The 22,574-nt window shown below is 41.2% G+C and overlaps 1 protein-coding gene, 1 non-coding gene and 1 pseudogene across 2 annotated transcripts in view; all 3 read left to right on the top strand.

Annotated features, from left to right (window-relative positions):
• DNAH12 (dynein axonemal heavy chain 12) overlaps nucleotides 1-22,574 on the top strand; it is a 244,273-nt gene that overhangs the window by 724 nt on the left and 220,975 nt on the right. The window contains 2 exon segments of the mRNA XM_030926675.1: nucleotides 19,795-19,876; nucleotides 20,075-20,101. Of these exon segments, the coding sequence (XP_030782535.1) occupies nucleotides 19,795-19,876; nucleotides 20,075-20,101 (109 nt within the window).
• On the top strand, nucleotides 5,858-5,964 carry LOC115892065. The gene has a single exon (XR_004051962.1). It is a non-coding gene; the product is annotated as a U6 spliceosomal RNA (small nuclear RNA).
• Nucleotides 11,253-11,878, top strand: LOC115896368 (annotated as a pseudogene).

The raw sequence follows: 22,574 nt of genomic DNA, 5'->3' as shown, positions 1-22,574 counted from the left end.
TAAAGCTAATTTAGGTACCTGCTGCCAAAGGCTGTGATGAGGTTGATTCACTTCAATTAGTTACTGAGAATTTCTGAGACACCTGATTCTACTGGTTTCTAGGGATAAATAAAAATACATGGATTTCATTTACAAAATTCCAAGCCAACACTTAAACTATAAAATGAGAATTTTCTCTCTGGTGGATTTCTGTTTCCCTTTCTACATTCTCTTTCCTTTCTTGGTTGGCCTCATTTAAAAACATTTTTTGCAGCTAAGCATCATTGCCAATTTAATAATTTTAATTTTTGCTGATTTTACTTTCCTTACAATTAAGCAGGTCTATTAATCACATAACTTCTTTAACTTTACATTTGTATTAGTCCAGCAATAATTTACTCATATTTAAATATACATTTATAGGGTATATAAACTAATATCAGCGCATGTACTATTGGGGATGCTTACGTATTCAAGCCTTAGACAGGAAAAAAAGAAAAAAAAATTACATGTCTGTAATCTCAGCATTTTGGGAGGCCACAGTGGGAGGACTGCTTGAGCCCAGGAATTTGAGATGAGTCTGAGCAAGGTAGTGAGACCCTCATCTCTACCAAAAAAAAAAAAAAATTAGCCAGGTGTGGTGGGGCGTGCCTGTAGTCCTAACTACTCGGGAGGCAGAGGCAGGAGTATTGGTTGAGCCTAGGAGGTCAAAGCTGTAGTGTGTGAGCTGTGATGGCATCATTGCACTCCCAGCAATGAGCAATGGAATGAGACCCTATCTCAAACAAGCAAACAAAAATAGTCTTAAAAAGAGAGACCGGGTGTAGTGGCTCACACCTGTAATCCTACCTCTTTGGGAGGCTGAGGTGGATGGGTTACCTGAGGTCAGGAGTTCGAGACCAGCCTGGCCAACATGGTAAAACCCATCTCTACCAAAAATACAAAAAATTAGCTGGGTGTGGTGGCAGGTACCTATAATCCCAGCTACTCAGGAGGTGGAGGCAGGAGAATCTCTTGAACCTGGGAGGGGGAGGTTGCAGTGAGCTGAGATCGTACCACTGCACTCCAGCCTGGGTGACAGAACGAGACTCTGTCTCAAAAAAAAAAAAAAAGAAAAGAAAAAAAAAGAGAGGTGAATTCCTCCTTCATTCCTAAGATTCTGTTCAGTGTTTCAGTAGATTTAGAGTAGAGAAGGGAGTTCTCTAGGAATTATACATTGTTCCCTTTTTTTTTTTTTTTTTTTTGAGACAGGGTCTTGCTCTGTCACCCAGGCTGGAGTATAGTGGCATGATCTCAGCTCACTGGAGCCTTGACCTCCTGGACTCTCGTGCTCATCCCATCTTAGCCTCTCAAGTGGCTGGGACTACAGGCATGCACCACCACACCTGGCTACTTTTTTGTATTTTTTGAAGACACAGAATTTCGCCATGTTGCCCAGTCTGGTCTCAAATTCCTGGGCTTAAGTAATCCATCTGCCTTGGCCTCCCAAAGTGCTGGAATTACAGGCATGAGCCACTGCATCAGGCCCAGATTGTTTTTACTCCATAACTTTTCATTATCTTGCATTATCATGTTGAACTACTTGCAGTTTTACAAATATACTGTATTTCACAAATATACAAATATACTGTATTACAGTTTATACACAAATAAACTGTATACAGTTTAGAGATGTGCTCTGCAATTTCCCTCACTGCAATGTCTGGCTGAATACTTATCCTAGTTCTTCCAGGTTTAGTTTATGGATCACCTCCTCTAGAAAGCCTTCTCCTAATCCCTTTCATGTACGCATTTCTCTCACATCAGTTTATTTAGCAGATAGTAAGTATCTGCTGTTACACAGATGCTTGTTACTGAGGAGACCATAGAAAACACAACAGACGGTGGCTCACGCCTGTAATCCCAGCACTTTGGGAGGCTGAGGTGGGTGAATCACCTGAGGTCAGGAGTATGAAGCCAATCTGACCAATATGGCGAAACGCTGTCTCTACTAAAAATACAAAAATTAGCCAGACGTGGTGGCGGGCACCTGTAATCCCACCTACTTGGGAGGCTGAGACATGAGAATAGCTTGAACCGGGGAGGTGGAGGTTACAGTGAACTGAGATCAAGCCATTGCACTCCAGCCTGGTGACAGAGCGAGATTCCATCTCAAAAAAAAAAAAAAGAAAACACAACAGAAAGGATTGTGTCTTTAAGTCGTTTGTATGCTAGTGAGAGGAAACAGGTAGTAAACATGTAAAAAACAAAAGGGGCATGTTAACCTTTTAGATGATGATAGATGCTACGAAGAAATAAGGCAGTGGGGCCGGGCGCAGTGGCTCACGCCTGTAATCCCAGCACTTTGGGAGGCTGAGGTGGGCAGATCACAAGGTCAGGAGATCAAGACCATCCTGGCTAATACGGTGAAGCCCCGTCTCTACTAAAAAAAATACCAAAAATTAGCCGGGTGTGGTGGTGGGCACCTGTAGTCCCAGCTACTCGGGAGGCCGAGACAGGAGAACCACTTGAACTTGGGAGGTGGAGCTTGCAGTGAGCCAAGATCGTGCACTGCACTCTAGCATGGATGACAGAGCAAGACTCCGTCTAAAAAAAAAAAAAAAAAAAAAGGAAATAAGACAGTGGGATAGAGAGAAGATCTTCCCAGGAGCAGGAAAGGCCTGTGGAGGTGATATGTAAGTAGAGATCCAGAGAATGAGAAGACTGTCATCTAAGTAAACATGAGAAAGGCTCTCTAGCAGAGTGGATAGCAAGCATGAAATCCCTGAAATATGAATGCTTTCAGTACATGCTAGGAACTGACAAAGGCCAACATCTCTAGAGTATCATGAGCCTGGGGAAGAGTAGTATCAGATGAAGATGGAGAGGGAGGTGGGAGCAGATAGTGTAGGGCCTTGTCGGCCATGACAAGGAATTCAGATTTTATTTTTAAGTCCAGTGGAAGCTGCTAAAATGTTTCAATCAAGGAAGTGACATGAAACCTGATTTACATTTAAAAGATATCACTCCGGCTATTAAGAATAGACTGAGGTGGAGGGGAAGAGAGCAGGAATAGGGGGACACAAAGAGACCAGGGAGGATGCCACTACAGTAGCATAGTTGAGAACTTATGGTGGTTTGGATAAGGCTGGAGACAGTGGAGGAGGAAAATAGGTTTAGAAGGAGATATGTGTCAGAGGCAGAATCAGTAGGATTTGCTGTTGGGTTAGCTTTGGTAGCTAGGTGGATAGTAGTGCCATTTATAGAGAATTGAGGAAGTCCAGGAGGTGGAGGTAAAAAGCAATAATTCTCTTTTGGAGCTTAAGTGCCTGTGTAACATTTAAAGGGAAATACATTAATAACAGTTGGATATATAAGAGAAGTCTAGGCTGGAGATGTAAAAATCTGGGAGTCACCAGCATGTAGATGATTTTTAAAGCTATAGGGAATTGTTGGAATCACAGAGAGAGCAAGAGCGAGAGCTAGGCAAGAGAGAACACAGGGGAGAGCACAAGTGAGCAAGTGAGCTGAGGAAGGCAAAGACCTAGGGCGAAAGGTTAGATGTGTGGAGAAAAGTCAACCAGCAGGTATTATAAGTATGACTGGTAAGACAAGAGGAAAAGCAGAAGAGCAGGATGTCATAAGCACAGAATATGTTATAACACAATGTACTTTTATTTTCTTTGTTGTCTTCTCCACTTTGACATACTTAAGGAGAGGGATCTCAACACAAATCACAGGGTTTGGCATGTTATTGTTGACGAATGAATAAGGGGATGAATGAATTTTTAAGGAAAATCCTTGCCTTATTGTGCTTTATACAGATCTGTAAGTAGTACAACTTTTATTTTGGTGCTTAATTTAAAAATACTGCCTCAAAATTACCTGAAGCATAGTGCTATATTAATACTGAGATAAGAATTGCTATGCATTTCTTTGGGAAAAATGCATTTTGAATTATTGGTTTTGTTTTATTTTTCCTGGATATGTTCACAATGTTAGGTTCATTTAAAAGAAAAAAAAAGTTACTTCAGTCAGCACTCACTTTGCTAAACTTTACCTCTTACTGAATTCCACTTCTTTTTTTTCTTCTCCTTATTAATAAGCTCATTCTTTGAAAACTAACTTTATCTTGTGTGTGTTTCTTTTGGCTACTTTCAAAAACTTTAAGTATATTTGGTTTATTCTCCTTGGATTTCAAACTCATTTTTAGCTGGCCAAAGGTCTAATGCAAAAACTTTCAGCCGGGCATGGTGGCTCAGGCCTGTAATCCCAGCACTTTGGGAGGCCAAGGTGGGAGGATCACGAGGTCAGGAGACTGAGACCATCCTGGCCAACATAGTGAAACACCGTCTCTACTAAAAATACAAAATTAGCTGGACGTGGTGGTGCATGCCTGTAGTCCTAGCTACTCGGGAGGCTGAGGCAGGAGAATCACTTGAACCCGGGAAGCGGAGGTTGCAATGAGCCAAGATGGCGCCACTGCACTCCAGCCTGGTGACAGAGCAAGACTCTGTCTCAAAAAACAAACAAAAACAAACTAGAAAAACCAACAACAAAAAAAACTTTCAGAAACCATTTTTTAAAAAATACCTGATAAAATTAAAGTTTTTTTAAAAAACTGGAAACGTATCTTTCTGGATGGCCATGGACTTTGGGATTCTCCATCCCCTTGCTATCTACTCCTGTTAAATGATAAGAGCACAGAATTCCCTATTTCAAAGGTGGAATGAAGTCTGTGGATAGAGGGAGTTCCTGGGGTGAGGTAGGATGTAAAGAGTCATGGGCAGAAGTGGGCCCTCTACTAGGACCAGTCCCTGAGAACGCTTGGCTGAGCCGGTAACGTTTTGTAGCTTGCCAGAGTCTCAAGAAGGAGCCTGCCTTCTTCCTTGGCTACTACCTCACCTCTTGATTCAAGCCAGTTTCTCTCCTTTAGTGCATGTGGTTTCTCACCCAGTCATTTGAAATTATGAAGTTTTTATTTATTTATTTGATTTTATCACAAAATGTTTTAGTTTAGCTATGATTGTTCATGCTTTTGCCACCACCCCCCTTCCTTTTTTTTCTGAGACAAGGTCTCACTCTTCTGCCCAGACTGGAGTCCAGTGGTGGGATCTCTGTTTACTGCAACCTCTGCCTTCCTGGCTCAAGCAGTCCTCCCACCTCAGCCTCCTGAGTAGCTGGGTTTACAGGTGTGCACCACCACACCTGGCTAATTTTTGTGTTTTTTGTGGAGACGAGGTCTCACTTTGTTGCCCAGGCTGGTCTTGAACTCAAGCGATCTACCTGCCTTGGCTTCCCAAAGTGCTGGGAGCCACTGTGCCCAGCCTGTTTATAATTGCTAATATACAAATCAAAAATAGTCAAGGAGTGAAAATGCTCACTTGTATGTTCTTCCCAGCTCTTTTTATTTATAGCCAGTAGGAGAAAACACACTCCAGAAATTGTTGCTATGTTAAAGGGTGGCATTTATATATAAAGAACAGGAAGTCGGGCATATTTATGTTGGGATAATTACAGTGCAAGGCTAACTATGACTAGTGCCAACTAGCATACCAAAGTATAAGGTAAATTCCTTGAAGGCAGCAATCACTGAGAGCTAGACTCTTTAGGCAGAAATGACGGATGAAGGGAAGCCTGGCCAAGGTCTTGAAGATTAACAAAGAAAGGAGGAGGATATCCAGGCACATTTTCTACTTCATGTGAGAAAGTCTTAAAAGTTTTAGTTTAGTACAGGTTTACTAAGATTCAACAGGGAAATGAGGCTGCTCAAAAAGGCGAATTCAGTTTTAGGATACTTTAATAAATGTAGCATGTATAGGAAATGGGAGAGAAAATTTTCACTCTGCACTGGTCAAACATACGGAATTCTGGGGTCACACTTTTAAAGGGATTTTGAGTGTTCACTTTGGCAGCACATGCACAAAAATTGGAATAATACAGAGAAGATTAGTAAGGTGTCTGCACAAGGATGACATACAAATTTGTGAGGTGTTCTACATAAAATAAAAAGGGACATTGATAAACCAGAATAGCTGCAGAGGTATCCTAGTCTATTTTTTATTGCTATAACTGAATACTACAGACTGGATAATTTATAAAGAATAGAGGTTTAGTCCAGACGTGGTGGCTCATACTTGTAATCCCAGCACTTTGGGAGGCCAAGGCAGGTGGATCATGAGGTCAGGAGTTCAAAACCAGCCTGGCCAACACAGTGAAACCCTGTCTCTACTAAAAATACAAAAATTAGCTGGGCGTGATGGCAGGCACTTGTAATCCCAGTGACTCAGGTGGCTGAGGCAGGAGAATTGCCTGAACCCGGGAGGCAGAGGTTACAGTGAGCTGAGATTGAGCCACTGCATTCTAGCTGGGTGATAGAGCTAGACTCTGTCTCAAAAAAAATTAAAAAAATATCTGGGTGTGGTGGCCCATGCCTGTAATCCCAGCACTTTGGGAGGCCGAGGCAGGAGGATCACCTGAGGTCAGGAGTTCAAGACCAGCCTGACCAACATGGAGAAACCCCATCTCTACTAAAAATACAAAATTAGCTGGGTGTGGTGGCACATGCCTGTAATCCCAGCTACTTGGGAGGCTGAGGCAGGAGAATCACTTGAACCCGGGAGGCGGAGGTTGCAGTGAGCTGAGATCATGCCATTGCACTCCAGCCTGGGCAACAAGAGCAAAACTCTGTCTCAAAAAAAAAAAAAAAAAAAAAAAAAAAAAAGAATAGAGGTTTATTTAGTTCACAGTTCTAGAGACTGGGAAGTTTAAGAGCATAGTGCTGACGTCTTGTAAGGGCCTTCTTGCTGAGTGATAACATGGTGGAAAGCATCACATGGTGAGAGGACAAGACAGAGAGAGCTTGCTTTTATAACAAAGCCGTTCCAATGATAATGAGCCCACAACTTTGATAGTGACATTGATCCAATCATGAGGGCACAGCCCTCATTAATCCATTAATTCATTCATGAGAACAGAGGCATTAAGTTTCCAACACATGAACTTTTGGGGGACACATTTAAACCATAGCAAGAGGAGAGCGAGGAAATTTGAAGGAAGCTGGTTCACTTAATTAGAGTATAGGCTCTGCCATCAATCAGGCCTGAGTTCATATACCATCTCTGCAGCTTATTAGCCACGTGAATTTGACAAGTTATGTAATTTATCTTCATGTTCCTATCTGTAATATGGAGATATAAATAGTGTGTATGTTTTAGGAATGTTGTGAGAATTAAATGCATATAAAGATCTTAAGCCTATGCCTAAAACATAGTAAACTCATAATAAACAGTAATTCATTGACAGGAATAATTAAAGGAACCAGATAAGGAAACATGGACAAAGAATATGACTTTTTCTGTATAGCTTCAGACACTAGAAGTTAAAAAGATACAGCTCAATATAAGAAATTTGTTTCTAAGAATATGAGCTAGCTAGCCAGGCATAGTGGCTTATGCCTGTAATCCCAGCACTTTGGGAGGCCAAGGCGGGTGGATCACCAGAGGTCAGGAGTTCGAGACCAGACTATCCAATATGGTGAAACCCCATCTCTACTAAAAACACAGAAATTAGCCAGGCATGGTGGCATATGCCTATAATCTCAGCTACTTTGGAGGCTGAGGCAGGAGAATCACTGGAAGCTGGGAGGCAGAGGCTGCAGTGATTAGAGATTACACCACTGCGCTTCAGTCAGGCAACTGAGCCAGACTATGTCTCAAAAAAAAAAAAAGAGCTTGCTAACAATAAATTGGGTTGCCTCAGAAAGTGATCAGGGTAGTGGGGTGGGGGAACAGAGCAAGATGGTATAACAGAAGGCTCCACTGAACATCCCTCACAACAGACACAAAATTTAACAACTGTCTACGCACAATAAAACACCTTCGTAAGAACCAAAAATCAGATAAGCACTCACAATACCTTGTTTTAACTTCATATTACTGAAAGGGGCACTGAAGCGGGCGGGAAAGACCGTCTTGAATTGCTGACACCAATCACCTCCCATCCCAGCAGTGGCTGCGTGGCACGGAGAGAGAATCTGTGCACTTGCGGAGGGAGAGTGCAGTGATCGTGAGACTTTGCACTGAACTCAATGCTGCCCTGACACAGTGGAAAGCAAAACTGAGCTGAACTCAGCTGATGCCTCACCACAGAGAGAGCATATAGGTCAGCCCCAGGCAGAGGGGAATTGCACATCTCAGTTGTCAAAACTTGAGCTCTGGCAAGCCTCGTCATGGAGTGCTAAAGTACCCTGGGGCCCTAAATAAACTTGAAAGGCAGTCTAGGCCACAAGGACTGCAACTCCTAGGTGAGTTCTAGTGCTGAGCTGAGCTCATATCCAGTGGACTGCAGGGGCACATGACCTACTGAGACACCAGCAGGTGCCATTAAGGGAGTACTTGTGCCACTCCTTTCCTAACCCCTAACCCCAGGCTGCACAGTTTGCAGCTCCAAAAGAGACCCTTCCTTCCACATGAAGAGAGGAGCGGGAAGAGCAAAGAGAATTTTGTCTTGCATCTGGGATACCAGCTCAGTCATAGTAGGATAGGGCACCAGCAGAGTCATGAGGTCCCCATTCTGGGCCCTAGCTTCTGGATTACATTTATTGGCACATCGTTGGCCAGAAGGGAACCTGCTGCCTTGAAGGGAAAGGCACAGTCATAGCAGGACCCATCATTAACTGACTAAAGAGCCCTCGGGCCTTGAATAACCATCAGCAATACTCAGGTAGTACACTGTGGGCCTTGAGTGAGACTCTGAGACATGCTGGCTTGTCTGAAATTATCCAGGTAAGGCCAAGCACATTCACAGCTGTGTTGGCTATGGTGAGAGACGCCATCTGCTTGAAAAAAGCAGAGGAAAAAGTAAAGGGAAATTTGTCTTGCATCTTTGGTACCAGGTAGGGCACAGTGGGGTAGAGCACCAAGTGGGCTCTTGGGGTCCTTGATTCTAGGCCTTGGCTCTTGGATGGCATTTCTGGACCTGCCCTGGGCCAGAGGGGAGCCCACTGCCCTGAAGGGTGAGTCCCAGGCCAGGCAGCATTCACCACAAACTGACTGAAGAGCGCTTGGGCCTTAAGTGAGCATTGGGAGTAGCCTGGCAGGGATCCCTATGGGCCTGTGGTGTTGGTGGCCATGGGGTGAGGTTCCTCTGCCTGTGGAAAGGCAGGGGGAAAAGTGGGAAGGACTGAGTCTCATGGTTCGAGTGCTAGCCCAGCAGCAGTATAATAAGACACCAGGTAGATTTCTAAGGTTTTTGACTCTAGTCCCTAGCTCCCAGTTGGGATCTCTGGACCCACCTGGGGTTTACAGAACTCACCACCTGAAAGGGAGGGACAGAAGCCTGTCTTGCTTCACCCCCTGCAGATTGTAGAGACCTACGGCTTTGAGTGAATATAGGTGGTAGCCAGGTAGTGGATACAGTGGGTCTTGGGCAAGACCCAGTGCTATGCTGGCTTCAGATCTGACCCAGCACAGTTGAGTGGTGGTGGCCATAGTAGTGCTTGTGTCATCCCACCTCCAGCTCCAGGCAGCTCAGCACACAGAGAGAGACTCTGAATGTTTGGGAGAGAGTAAGGGGAAAAAAACAAGAGTTTCTGCCTGGTAATCCAGAGAATACTTCTGGATCTTATCCATGACCACAAAGTGATACTTCTATGAGTCTGCAAGAACCACAATGTTACTGGGCTTGGGGTGCCCCCTAATGCAGAGATGGCTTAGATCACAACACCCAAGTCCCTTCAAATACCTGGAAAGCCTTCCTAAGAAGGACAGATACAAACAAGCCCAGACTGCGAAGAATACAATAAGTACCTAACTCTTCAGTGCCCAGACACTGAGGAACTTCTACAAGCATCAACGCCATCCAGAAAAACATGACCTCACCAAACTAAATAAGGCACTAGGAACTAATCCTGGAGAAACAAAGATATGTCACCTTTCAGACAGATAATTCAAAATAGCAGTTTTGTGGCGACCCAAAGAAATTCGAGATAACACAGAGAATTTCAAACTATATCAGATAAACTTAAGGAGATAGAAATAATTAAAAATCAAGCAGAAATTCTGGAGTTGAAAAATGCAATTGAAATACTGAAGAATGGATCAGCGTTCTTTTAATAGCAGTTTTAATGACAGAATTGATCAAGCAGAAAGAATTAGTGAACTTGAAGACAGGCTATTTGAAAATACACAGAGGAGACAAAAAAAAAAAAAAAAAAAGAATAAAGAAGAATGAAACATGCCTACAAGATCTAGAAAACAACCTCCAAAGGGCAAATCTAAGAGTAATTGGCCTTAAAGAGGAGGTAGAGAAAGAGACAGGATAGAAGGTTTATTCAAAGAGATAATATCAGAGAACTTCCCAAACCTCGAAAAAGATAATTGACATTCAAGTACAAGAAGGTTATAGAACACCAAGCAGATTTAACATTTAACCCAAAGAAGATGACCTCAATAATTTTTTTTTTTTTTTTTTTTTTTTTTTTGAGATGGAGTGGAGTCTTGCTGTGTCACCCAGGCTAGAGTACAGTGGTGCGATCTCAGCTCACTGCAACCTCTGCCTCCTGGGTTCAAGTGATTCTTCTGCCCCAGCCTGCTGAGTAGCTGGGATTACAGGCACATGCCACCACACCCTGCTAATTTTTTTGTATTTTTAGTAGAGATGGGGTTTTGCCATGTTGGCCAGGTTGGTGGTCTCAAACTCCTAACCTCAAGTTATCCACCTCCCTCAGCCTCCTAAAGTGCTGGGATTACAGACATGAGCAACCACACCTGGCCCCTCAAGGCATTTAATAATCAAACTCCCAAAGCTTAAAGAGGAAGAAAGGATCCTAAAAGCAGCAGGAGAAACAAATAACATACAATGGAACTCCAGTATGTCTGGCAGCAGACTTCAGTGGAAACCTTACCAGCCAAGAGAGAGTGGAATGAGATATTTAAAGTGCTGAAGGAACCTTACACTACTGCATCTGGAAAAAATATGCTTTAAACATGAAAGAGAAATAAAGACTTTCCTAGACAAACAAAAGCTAAAGGATTTCATCAACATCAGACCTGTCTTACAAGAAATGCTGAAGAAAGTACTTCAATCAGAAAGAAAAGGATATTAATGAGCAGTAAGAAATCATCTGAAAGTACAAAACTCACTGGTAATATTAAGTACAGAGAAAAAACACAGAATATAACACTGTAACTGTGGTGTGTAAACTACTCTTAAGTAGAAAGACTAAAAGATGAACCAATCAAAATAATAACTATAACAATTTTTCAAGACATAGACAGTACAGGTGCCAAACAATGGGCTTCTCTCAGGACGTCTGGCACAAGTGCTGCAAGATAGGGGCAAGAGTAAGCCCTCCCACAAGAAGTGGAAGTATGAGCTGGAGTGCCCCGCTGCCAACAACAAGATTGGCCCCCGCTGCATCCACACAGTCCGTGTGCAGGGACATAATAAGAAATACCGTACCTTGAGGCTGGATGTAGGGAATTTCTCCTAGGTCTCAGAGTGTTGTAGATGCAAAACAAGGATTATCAATGTTGTCTACAATGTGTCCAATAACAAACTGGTCCATACCAAGATGCTGTTGAAGAACTGCATCATGCTCAGTGACGGCACACTCTACTGACAGTGGTGCAAGTCCCAGTGTGCATTGTCCCTGGGCAGCAAGAAGGGGGCCAAGCTGACTCCTGAGGAGGAAGAGATTTTAAATAAAAACAATCTAAAAAAAATTTAGAAGAAATATGATGAAAGGAAAAAGAATGCCAAAATCAGCAGTCTTCTGGAGGAACAGTTCCAGCAGGGCAAACATCTTGCGTGCATCACATCAAGGCCAGAACAGTGGGGCCCAGCAGATGGCTGTGTGCTAGAGACCTGGGAGTTGGAGTTTTATCTTTGGAAAATCAAGGCCCAGAAAGCCAAATAAATCCTCATCCTTTCTGTCTTTGCTTATGTAATAAAGGTGTTTATTGTTCTGTAACAAGAAAAAAAAAAAAGACGTAGAAAGTATAATAAGATACAAATAGAAACAACAAAATGTTAAAAAGCAGGGTGATGAAATCAAGGTGTGTAGAGTTTTTATTACTGGCTGGGCACAGTGATTCTTGCCTGTAATTCCAGCAGTTTTGGGTGCTGAGGCAGGTGGATCACTTGAGTCCAGGAGTTGGAGACCAGCCTAGGCAACATAGAGAAACCCTATCTCTACAAAAAATACAAAAAGTTAGCTGGGCATGGTGGTGCATGCATGTAGTTCCAGTTACTCAGGAGGCTGAGGCAGGAGGATTGCTTGAGCCCAGGAGGCAGAGGTTACAATGAGCCAAGATCATACCACTGTACTCCAGCTTGGGTGTCAGAATGAGACCCTGTCAAGAAAAAAAAAAAAAAACAGTTTTTATTACTTTTTTTCTTTTTGCTTATTTGTTGGTTATCCACGCAATATTAAGTTATTATCAGCATAAAATAATGGGTTATAAGATAGTATTTGCAAACCTCATGGTAGCCTCACAATGGATACACAAAAAATAAAAAGCAATAAATTAGATCATACCGCCAGAGAAAATCACCTTCAATAAAGGAAGACAGGAAGGAAGGAAAGAAGAAAGAGAAGATCACAAAACCAGAAAACAAATAACAAAATGGCAGGAGTAAGTCCTGCCATTACACAGAATGTAAATGGCCTAAACTTTCCAGTTGAAAGACACAGAATGTCTGAATGGATAAAAAAAAAAAACAAGACCCAGGCCAGGCACGGTGGCTCACTCCTCTAATCCCAGCACTTTGGGAGGCCAAGGCAGGTGGCTTACTGGAGGTCAGGAGTTCAAGACCAGCCTGGCCAACATGGTGAAACCCCGTCTCTACTAAAAATACAAAATTAGCTGGGCGTAGTGGTGTGTGCCTGTAATCCCAGCTACTTGGGAGGCCGAGGCAAGAGAATTGCTTGAACCTGGGAGGCAGGGGTTGCAGTGAGCCAAGGTTGCACCATTGCACTCCAGCCTGGGCAAAAATAGTGAAACTCCATCTCAAAAACAAACAAACAAACAACCAAAAAAACAAGACCCAAACACACTTCACCTATAAAGACATTGCATAGACTGAAAATAAAGGAACAGAAAAAGATATTCCAGGCCAGTGGAAACCAAATAAGAGTGGGAGTAGCTATACTTATATCAGACAAAATAGATTTCAAGACAAAATTTTAAGAAGAGACAAAGAAGGTAATTACATGATGATAAAGTGGTCAATTCAGCAAGAGGATATGACAGTTGTAAATATATATGCACTTAACACTGGAGCACCCAGATATATAAAGCAAATATTATTCAAGCTAAAGAGAGAGATAGACCTCAATACAATAATGGCTGGAGACTTCAACAACCCATTTTCAGCATTGGACAGATCTTCCAGACAGAAAGTCAACAAACATCAGACTTAATTTGCATGATAGACCAAATGGACATAGCAGATATTTTCAGAACATTTCCTCCAACAACTGCAGAATACACATTTTTCTCCTGAGCACATGAATCATTATCAAGGATAGACCATATGTTAGGTCACAAAACCAGTCTTAAAACATTCAAAAAATTTGAAATAATATCAAGCACCTTCTCTGACCACAGTGGAATAAAACTAGAAATCAATAACAAGAGGAATTTTGGAAACTATACAAACACATGGAAATTAAAAAATGTGCTTTGTGTGACCAGTGAGTCTATGAAGAAATTAAGAAGGAAATTGAAAATTTTCTTGAAACAAATGGTAATGGAATGCAACATATGAAAACCTATGGGATACGGTGAAAGCAGTACTAAAAGAGAAATTTATAGCTGTAAGTGCCTACATCAACAAAGACAAAAAACTTCAAATAAATAACCTAGTGATGCATCTTAACAAATGACAAAACAAGAGCAAACCAAACCAAAATTAGCTGAAGAAAATAAATAATAAAGATCAGAGGAGAAATAAATGACATTGGAATGAAGAAAACAATACAAAAGATTAATGAAACAGAAAGTTGATTTTTTTTAAAAAGTTAAACAAAATAGACAAACCTTTAACCAGACTAAGAAAAAAAGAGAGAGGATCCAAATAAATAAAATCAGAGATGAAAAAGGAGACATTACAATTGATACTGCAGAAATTCAAAGGATCATTAGTGGCCACGATGAGCAACTGTATGCCAATAAATTGGAATATCTAGAAGAAATGGATAAATTTGTAGACACATACAACCTACAAAGATTGAACCATGAAGAAATCCAAAACCTGAACAGACCAATAACAAGTAATGAGATTGAAGCCATAATAAAACGTCTTCCAGCAAAAAAAGCCCAGACCCCAATGACTTCACTGCTGAATTATATTAAACATTTAAAGAGGAACTAATACCAATGCTACTTAAACTAGTCTGAAAAATAGAGGAGGGAATACTTCCAAACTCATTTTTTGAGGCCAGTATTACCCTTATACCAAAATTAGACAAAGATACATCAAAAAAAGGAAACTGCAGGCCAATATCACAGATGAATATTGATACAAAAATCCTCAACAAAATACTAGCAAAACAAATTCAACAACACATTAAAAAGGTCATTCATCGGCCAGGCGCGATAGCTCATGCCTGTAATCCCAGCACTGTGGGAGGCTGAGGCGGGTGGATCACCTGTGGTCAGGAGTTTGAGACCAGCCTGGCCAACATGGTGAAACCTCATCTCTACTAAAAATACAAAAATTAGCTGTGTGGTGGTGGGCACCTGTAATCCCAGCTATTTGGGAGGCTAAGACAGGAGAATTGCTTAGAACCCCAATGGCACAGGAGAATTGCTTAGAACCCTGATGGCAGAGGTTACAGTGAGTGAAGATCATGCCACTGCACTCCAGCCTGGGCAACAAAGAGCAAAACTCTGCCTAAAAAAAAAAAAAAAAAAAAAAAGAAAGAAAAAGAAATTGAAAAGTCCAGAAAATAATGGAAAGATATTCCATGTTCATGGATTAGCAGAATTAATATTGTTTTTTATTTTTTTATTTTATTTTATTTTATTTTATTTTATTTTTTTGAGATGGAGTTTCGCTCTTGTTGCCCAGGCTGGAGTGTAATGGCACGATCTCAGCTCACCGCAACCTCCGCCTCCCAGGTTCAAGCGATTCTCCTGCCTCAGCCTCCTGAGAAGCTGGGATTACAGGCATATGCCACCACGCCCAGCTAATTTTGTATTTTTAGTAGAGATGGGGTTTCTCCATGTTGGTCAGGCTGGTCTCAAACTCCCGACCTCAGGTAATCTGCCCGCCTCGGCCTCCCAAAGCGCTGGGATTATAGACGTGAGCCACTATGCCCGGCCCAACAGAATTAATATTGTTAAAGTGTCTTTACTACCCCCCAAATAGCTACAGATTCAATACAATCTCTATCAAAATACCAATGACATTCTTCACAGATATAGAAGAAACAATCCTAGGCCAGGTGCACTGGCTTACGCCTGTAATCGCAGCACTTTGGGAGGCCAAGGCGCGTGGATCACCTGAGGTCGGGAGTTCAAGACCAGCCTTACCAAAGTGGAGAAACCCCATCTCTACTACAAATACAAAATTAACTGGGCATGGTGCTGCATGCCTGTAATCCCAGCTATTCAAGAGGCTGAGGCAGGAGAATCGCTTGAACCCAGGAGGCGGAGGTTGCGGTGAGCCAAGATCGCGCTATTGCACTCCAGCCTGGGCAACAAGAGTGAAACACTGTCTCAAAAGAGAAAAAAAGACTTAAATCTAAGGCTATGAAACTACTACAAGAAAACAACTGGGTGAAACTCTCCAGAATATTGGAGTGGGGAAAGATTTCTTGAGTAATACCCCACGAATATAGGCAACAAAAGCAAAAATAGACAAATGGGATCATATCAAGTTAAAAAGCTTCCTCACAGCAAAGGAAATAACATGATGAGACAACCCATAGAATGGGAAAAAATATTTGCAAACTACCCATCTGACAAGGGATTAATAACCATAATATATAAAGAGCTCTAACAACTCTAATAAGTTTAGATGTGTGACCCCACTGAAATCTCATGTTGAATTGTATTCCTCAGTTTTGGAGGTGGGGCCTGGTGGGAGGTGATTGGATCATGGGGTTAGATTTCTCATAAATGGTTAAGCACCATCTCCTTGATGCTGTCCTCACAATAGTGAGTTCTCATGAGATCTGGTTGCTTCAGAGTGTGCCTCCCATCTCTGCTCTTGCTTCTGCTTTCACCATGTGACATGCCTGCTCTTCCTTCACCTTCCACCATGATTATAAGCTTTCTGAGGCCTCCCCAACAGCAGATGCTGCTATGCTTCCTGTGCAGCCTGCAGAACCAGGAGCCAATTACACCTCTTTTCTTTATACATTACCCAGTCTTAGGTATTTCTCTCTTTTTTAAAAATTTCCTTTTTTTTTTGTTTTTTGGAAACAAAGTCTCACTATGTTGCCCAGTCTAGTTTCAAACTCTTGGCCTCAAGCAATCCTCCTGCCATGGCCTCCCAAGGGACTGGAATTACAGGCATGAGTCACCACACCTGTCTTAGTTATTTATAGCAATGCAAGAATGGCCTAATACAAACTCTATAGGAAAAAAAAATCTAGTAATCCGATTTAAAAATAGGCAAAAGATCTAAATAGACATTTCTCAAAAGAAGACATGAAAATAGCAAACAGGGGTGGATCACCTGAGGTCAGGAGTTCAAGACCAGCCTGGCCAACATGGTAAAACCCTGTCTCTACTAAAAATACAAAAATTAGCTGGGCGTGGTGGTGGGTGCCTGTAATCCCAGCTACTCAGGAGGCTGAGGCAGGAGAATCACTTGAACCTGGGAGGCAGAGGTTGCAGTGAGCTGAGATTGTGCCACCTGCACCCCAACCTGGGTGACAGAGCGAGACTCTCTCAAAAAAAAAAAAAAAAAAAAAGCCAGGCGCGGTGCTCATGCCTGTAATCCCAGCACTTTGGGAGGTCGAGGCGGGTGAATCACGAGGTCAGAAAATTGAGACCATACTGGCCAACATGGTGAAACCTCGTCTCTACTAAAAATACAAAAATTAGCTGGGCGTGGTGGCATGCACCTGTAGTCCCAGCTACTTGGGAGGCTGAGTCAGAATAGCTTGAACCAGGGAGTCTGAGGTTGCAGTGAGCCGAGATCACGCCGCCACGCTCCAGCCTGGCGACAGAGCCAGACTCTGTCTCAAAAAACAAAAACAAAACAAACAAACAAAAAACAAAAAAATGATTTGGAAACAACCTAAGTGTCCATAAACAGATGGATGGGCTGCTCTGTCTATGGAGTAGCCATTCTTTTGTTTCTTTACTTCTCTAATAAACTTGCTTTAAAAAAGAAAACAAAACAGAAACAAAGAACCCAGATGAATGGATAAAGAAAATGTGGTACATACACATAATGGAGTACTATTCAGCCATAAAAAAGAATGAGAACCTATCATTTGCAACAACATGGATGGTCATAATGTTAAGTGAAATAAGGCAGACACAGAAAGACAAACATTGCATGCTTTCACTTATCTGTGGGCACTGAAAATTAAACTCATTCACTTATCTGTGGGTGCTAAAAATTAAACTCTTTGAATTCATGGAGATAGATTGTAGAAGGATGGTTACCAGAGACTGTGAAGGGTAGTCGGGGAGATGAGGGGAGGGAATTGGGGATGGTTAATGGGTACAAAAAGAGAAAAAGGGCCGGGCACGGCGGCTCACGCCTGTAATCCCAGCACTTTGGGAGGCCAAGGCAGGTGGATCACTTGAGGTCAGGAGTTTGAGACCAGCCTGGGCAACATGATGAAACCCCATCTCTACTAAAAATACAAAAAATTAGCCGGGCCTGGTAGCCTGAGCCTATAATCCCAGCTACTTGGGAGACTGAGGCAGGAGAATCACTTGAACTGGGTGGCAGAGGTTTTGGTGAGTCGAGATCATGCCACTGCACTCCAGCCTGGGGGACAGAGTGAGACTCTTGTCTCAAAAAAGAAAGAGACATAGTATTTGCTAGCATGACAGGGTAACTATAATAAAAAATAACTTAATTGTACATTTTAAAATAACTAAAAGAGTATAATTGAATTGTTTGAAACACAAAGGATAAATGCTTGAGGCGATGGATACCCTATTTACCTTGATATTATTATTATGCATAGCATGGTTGTATCAAAATATCTCATGTGACCCATAAATACATACACCTACTGTGTACCCACAAAAATTTATAAAATAAAGTCATGACTGCCACCTCTCTTCCAACACCCCCACCCATCTCACAGTACTCTCATGGTTCTCTCAAGCTGTGCCCCTGGACTCCCAAGGGTTTAGCTTGATATTGCTGAGAGGATTCATCTATCAGGTAAGGTATTAAACTAGATATGCAAGATCATTTCCAGATATGCTATTCTGATCATTCATTCAACAGTTTCTTATTGAGCTCCTACTCTTGATGGATACTATTTAAGTGGTGTGGGGAAAGCAGTGAGCAAAACAGACATGGTCCTTCTTTATGCCATCTACCAGTCTGGTTTTATGGCTCCAGTGGACGCCCTTTCCTTCAGATTTTTTTTTCTTTTGGTTCTCCTCTTACCTATCTGATGGTATCTCCTTTGCTCATTCAATTGTTGTTTTTCCTCATTCCTGTCATACTTGACACCCTCCAATCTTTTCTGAATTCTCTTTTAAATTCCCTTGTATGCTTTTTTCTTTGGCCATCTCTTCTAGTATATCCAGCCTTATAGACTATTAGATTTGTCTTCCTAAATATGTTTCCAAGCTCAGAACCTCTCGATTACTCCCCATTGTCTATTGGATTAAAAAGTTTGTTTTTGAGGCCTTTAGCTGGATATTTCAATCCACTTCTCCAGACTTATCTCCACTTGACACTGTCACCTTTGGGTGGATTGAACGACCCCTGCTTCCTTTTTCCTCCTTTGATCCTTTCCTTGCCTTCCTGTTCCTTGGATCTTTGTTTTTTAGATCCCAGGAAAACTATGTCTCCACCTGAAATCCTCTCTTTCATTTAAAGCTCATTGCTAATGGTAACATGTGTATGTGGCCTTCACAGATGAAAGTGAACTTGTCCCCTCTCTGAACCACAGGGTACCTGTATGGCACTCTGTTTTTCTTCTCAGTCAGTTCATCAGTCCTTGAGATTTGTTGTTATATTTTAATAGGATCTAGTATTGTTATTTGCATAATATAGGCATTCAATAAATATTTATTGACAGATAAATGGATTACACCATAGGATTATACAACTTAATTTAAAGAGAAAATTATATCTTATGGATGTAAAAAATCTATAAGCAGTTTTGAAGGTAAACTGTTTCTTGAGCAGCTACTATGTGCCAGGTACTGTTCTAGGCACTGAGGATAACCACAGTGAATAAAACAGTTTACAAAATATTGTATATAAAACGATGGTAAGTGCTTTGAAGCAAGGTAAATGAGGATAAAATGGATGGATAGCGAAGGTGCTACTTAATATAGGGGATACAGGGAGGCTTCTCTGACAGACTGGCAGACATTTGAACAGAGATACATATAAGAGCCCACTATCCATTGGGATTAATTTTTAAAGGGTCAGTAAGTTATACTTGAAAAAATTTGATTTTGATTTTTATTCTCACCCTGTTACATATATATGCATTCTTTAAAAATTAAGGTCTGATTGATAATGTCTATTGGGATTTGTTTCTCATAAAAAAATACAGTGAGATAACTTGAATATCTCTTGGTATAGTTGGAAAAATGCTCAAATTGTAATGTTTTAGTAACATGATAATGTTATCAAGAGAGTCATATTTCTAACTATAAATTTCAGAATTGATGGAGCCAAAAGAAATTTAGACAGAACACTGGATAAAAGAACACCTCTATTACCACCACCTGATTATCCTCAAACTGTAAGTTTATGTTTTCTCTTTAAAAAGTTTATCCTTAGATCATTTTAATTTGTAGTTAAGACAATCTCAATATAACTGGTGTTTTTAAAAGGAATAATAAATATATTTAAAACTATATATTTAATTTTTAAACAATTTAAATTAATTTTAAAATGTTCTCCTTGATTTAATTATATCTTGTTTGTTTGTTTTTGACAGATGACCAGTGAAATGAAAAAAAAAGGAGTGAGTTCAAGTTTTTATATTTCTTGTTTGAAAATGTTAATAAATTATTGCAAAGTAGTTTCTTCTAAGACCACCTGCTAAGTCCTATTCTAGAAAACAAATAAATTTAGAAACTGAGGTTTTTTTTTTCTTTTCCCAAGGGAACAAACATGGCATGAACAACAATATGGCAATATAGATTTTTGTTTTGTTTTGTTTTAGATAGGGTCTTGCTCTGTCATCAAGGGTGGAGGGCAGTGATGCGATCTTGGCTCACTGCAGCCCCACCACTCAGGGTCAAGCAATCCTCCCACCTCGGCCTCCTGAGTAGCTGGGACTGCAGTCACATGCCACCATGCTTGGATACTTTTTAAAATTATTTGTAGAAATGAGATATCACTATATTGCCCAGGCTGGTCTTGAACTCCTGGACTCAAGTGATCCTCCCACCTTGGCCTCTCAAATTGCTAGAAATACAGCTGTGAGCCACTGTGCCCGACCAATATGGGTTTTAAGAATTACATTTTTGTTGGCATTCACTATTTGCAGATTAATTATGTAAATATTTTCATTCTTATTCCAAAGAACTGAAAAAAACTCAAAGTGGCAGTTATAAAGGAAATCCATCTCTCTTTTTCATTAGGGTAACAACTGAGTATTCCAATATTGATATAATGATATAGTAGCCACTCAGCAAATATGTATTGAGAATCTGTTATGTGCTAGCCACATGCTAGGTGCTAGAGATTAAAAAAAAAAAAAAGAAAAAGACACTGACTGCATGAGTGACAACAGGGGACTATGATATGATTGGTGGAAAGACAAAAACGTAAAATTTCTTTACTAGCAAAGCATAAAAGAAATGTACGGAGCTGGAGACATGAAAGAGGAAATCATGCAACATGTTTTCAGATGGGGTATAAGCTTCTCAAGTCCCTTAAAATTCACTTTGGGGGATAGAGGCTGAAGATGTGAATTCAGCCTCTATGAATTTAGGAGATTTGGAAGAAACTCTTTTTAGCTTTTCCTGGTTTTGGTTTTGGTTTTCAAAATGCTCTTCTTCCTCCTTACCTGGCCACCCAACATTTCTGGAGAATTTGAATGTGGATCTTTCTTTTTACTAGGTATAATTACTGATACACAACAATCCCAAAACATTAATAAATATTTAATGTATAAATTGCCAAATGTATTTAATATTTTTGTGTATGTGTTTAGTATCCTCATTGTTCCTAGCCAGGCATACAGTCATTCACAACTGAGCCCACTGCTCTTGGCAATATGGCTTCTAGGAATTCCATCACTTCATCATGAATGTCACCAATAACTACTAACTGCCAAATTCAAAGGATATTTTTTATTTTATTTATTTATTTATTTTTTTGAAATGGAGTCTCACTCTGTTTCCCAGCCTGAAGTGCAGTGGTGCGACCTTGGCTCACTGCAACCTCCATCTCCCGAGTTCCAGTGATTCTCCTGCCTCAGCCTCCCGAGTAGCTGGGATTACAGACATGCGCCACCACGCCCGGCTAATTTTTGTATTTTTAGTAGAGATGGCGTTTCACCATGTTGGCCAGGCTGACCTCGAGCTCCTGACCTCAGGTAATCAACCCATCTCAGCCTCCCAAAATGATGGGATTACAGGTGTGAGGCATCTCGCCTGGCCAAAAGATATTTTTTCTATACTTCTCTGTCTTGGACCTCCAACTGTCTTTTTTTTTTTCTTTTGGGACAGTCTCCCTCTGTCGGCTAGGCTGGAGTGCAGTGGCGTGATCTTGGCTCACTGCTACCTCTGTCTCCTGGGTTCAAGCGATTCTCCTGTCTCAGACTCCTGAGTAGCTAAGATTACAGGTGCCTGCCACCACGCCCAGCTAATTTTTGTATTTTTAGTAGAGAAAGGGTTTCACCATGTTGGCCAGGCTGGTCTTGAACTCCTGACCTCCGGTGATCCACCTTGGCCTCCCAAAGTGCTGGGATTACAGGAGGAGCCCCCGCGCCCAGCCTCCACCTGTCTTTTTTCTTTTTTCTTTCTTTTTCTTTCTTTCTTTTTTTTTTTTAGAGACGGGGGTCTTTCTTTGCTGCCCAGGCTGGTCTTGAGCTCCTGGGCTCAAGTGATCCTCCTGCCTCAGCTTCCTGAGTAGCTGGGACTACAAGAGCATGCCACCATCCCCCTGATTTTTGACTAAGTTGCAAAAATCATTCAGTGGAGGAAGAATAGTCTTTTCAACGAATGGGGGAAAGCCATTGGATATCCATAAAATAAAAAAACTCAGCCTAAACCTCCCACCTTGTACAAAAATTAACTAAAAGTTGATCATAGGTGTAAATGTAAAACATAAAACTATAAAAAAATTAGAAAAAGGCATAGGAGAAACATAAACTATAAAACTTTTAGAAAAACCTAGCCAAGGCAAAGAGTTTTTAGGTATATCCTCAAAAGCACAATCCAGAATTTTTTTTTTTTTTTTTTTTTTTTTTTTTTGAGACGCAGTCT

The sequence above is a fragment of the Rhinopithecus roxellana genome, chromosome 1, assembly GCF_007565055.1.
Source record: "Rhinopithecus roxellana isolate Shanxi Qingling chromosome 1, ASM756505v1, whole genome shotgun sequence".
Taxonomy (NCBI): domain Eukaryota; kingdom Metazoa; phylum Chordata; class Mammalia; order Primates; family Cercopithecidae; genus Rhinopithecus; species Rhinopithecus roxellana.
This window is presented reverse-complemented; position numbering and strand designations above follow the sequence as displayed.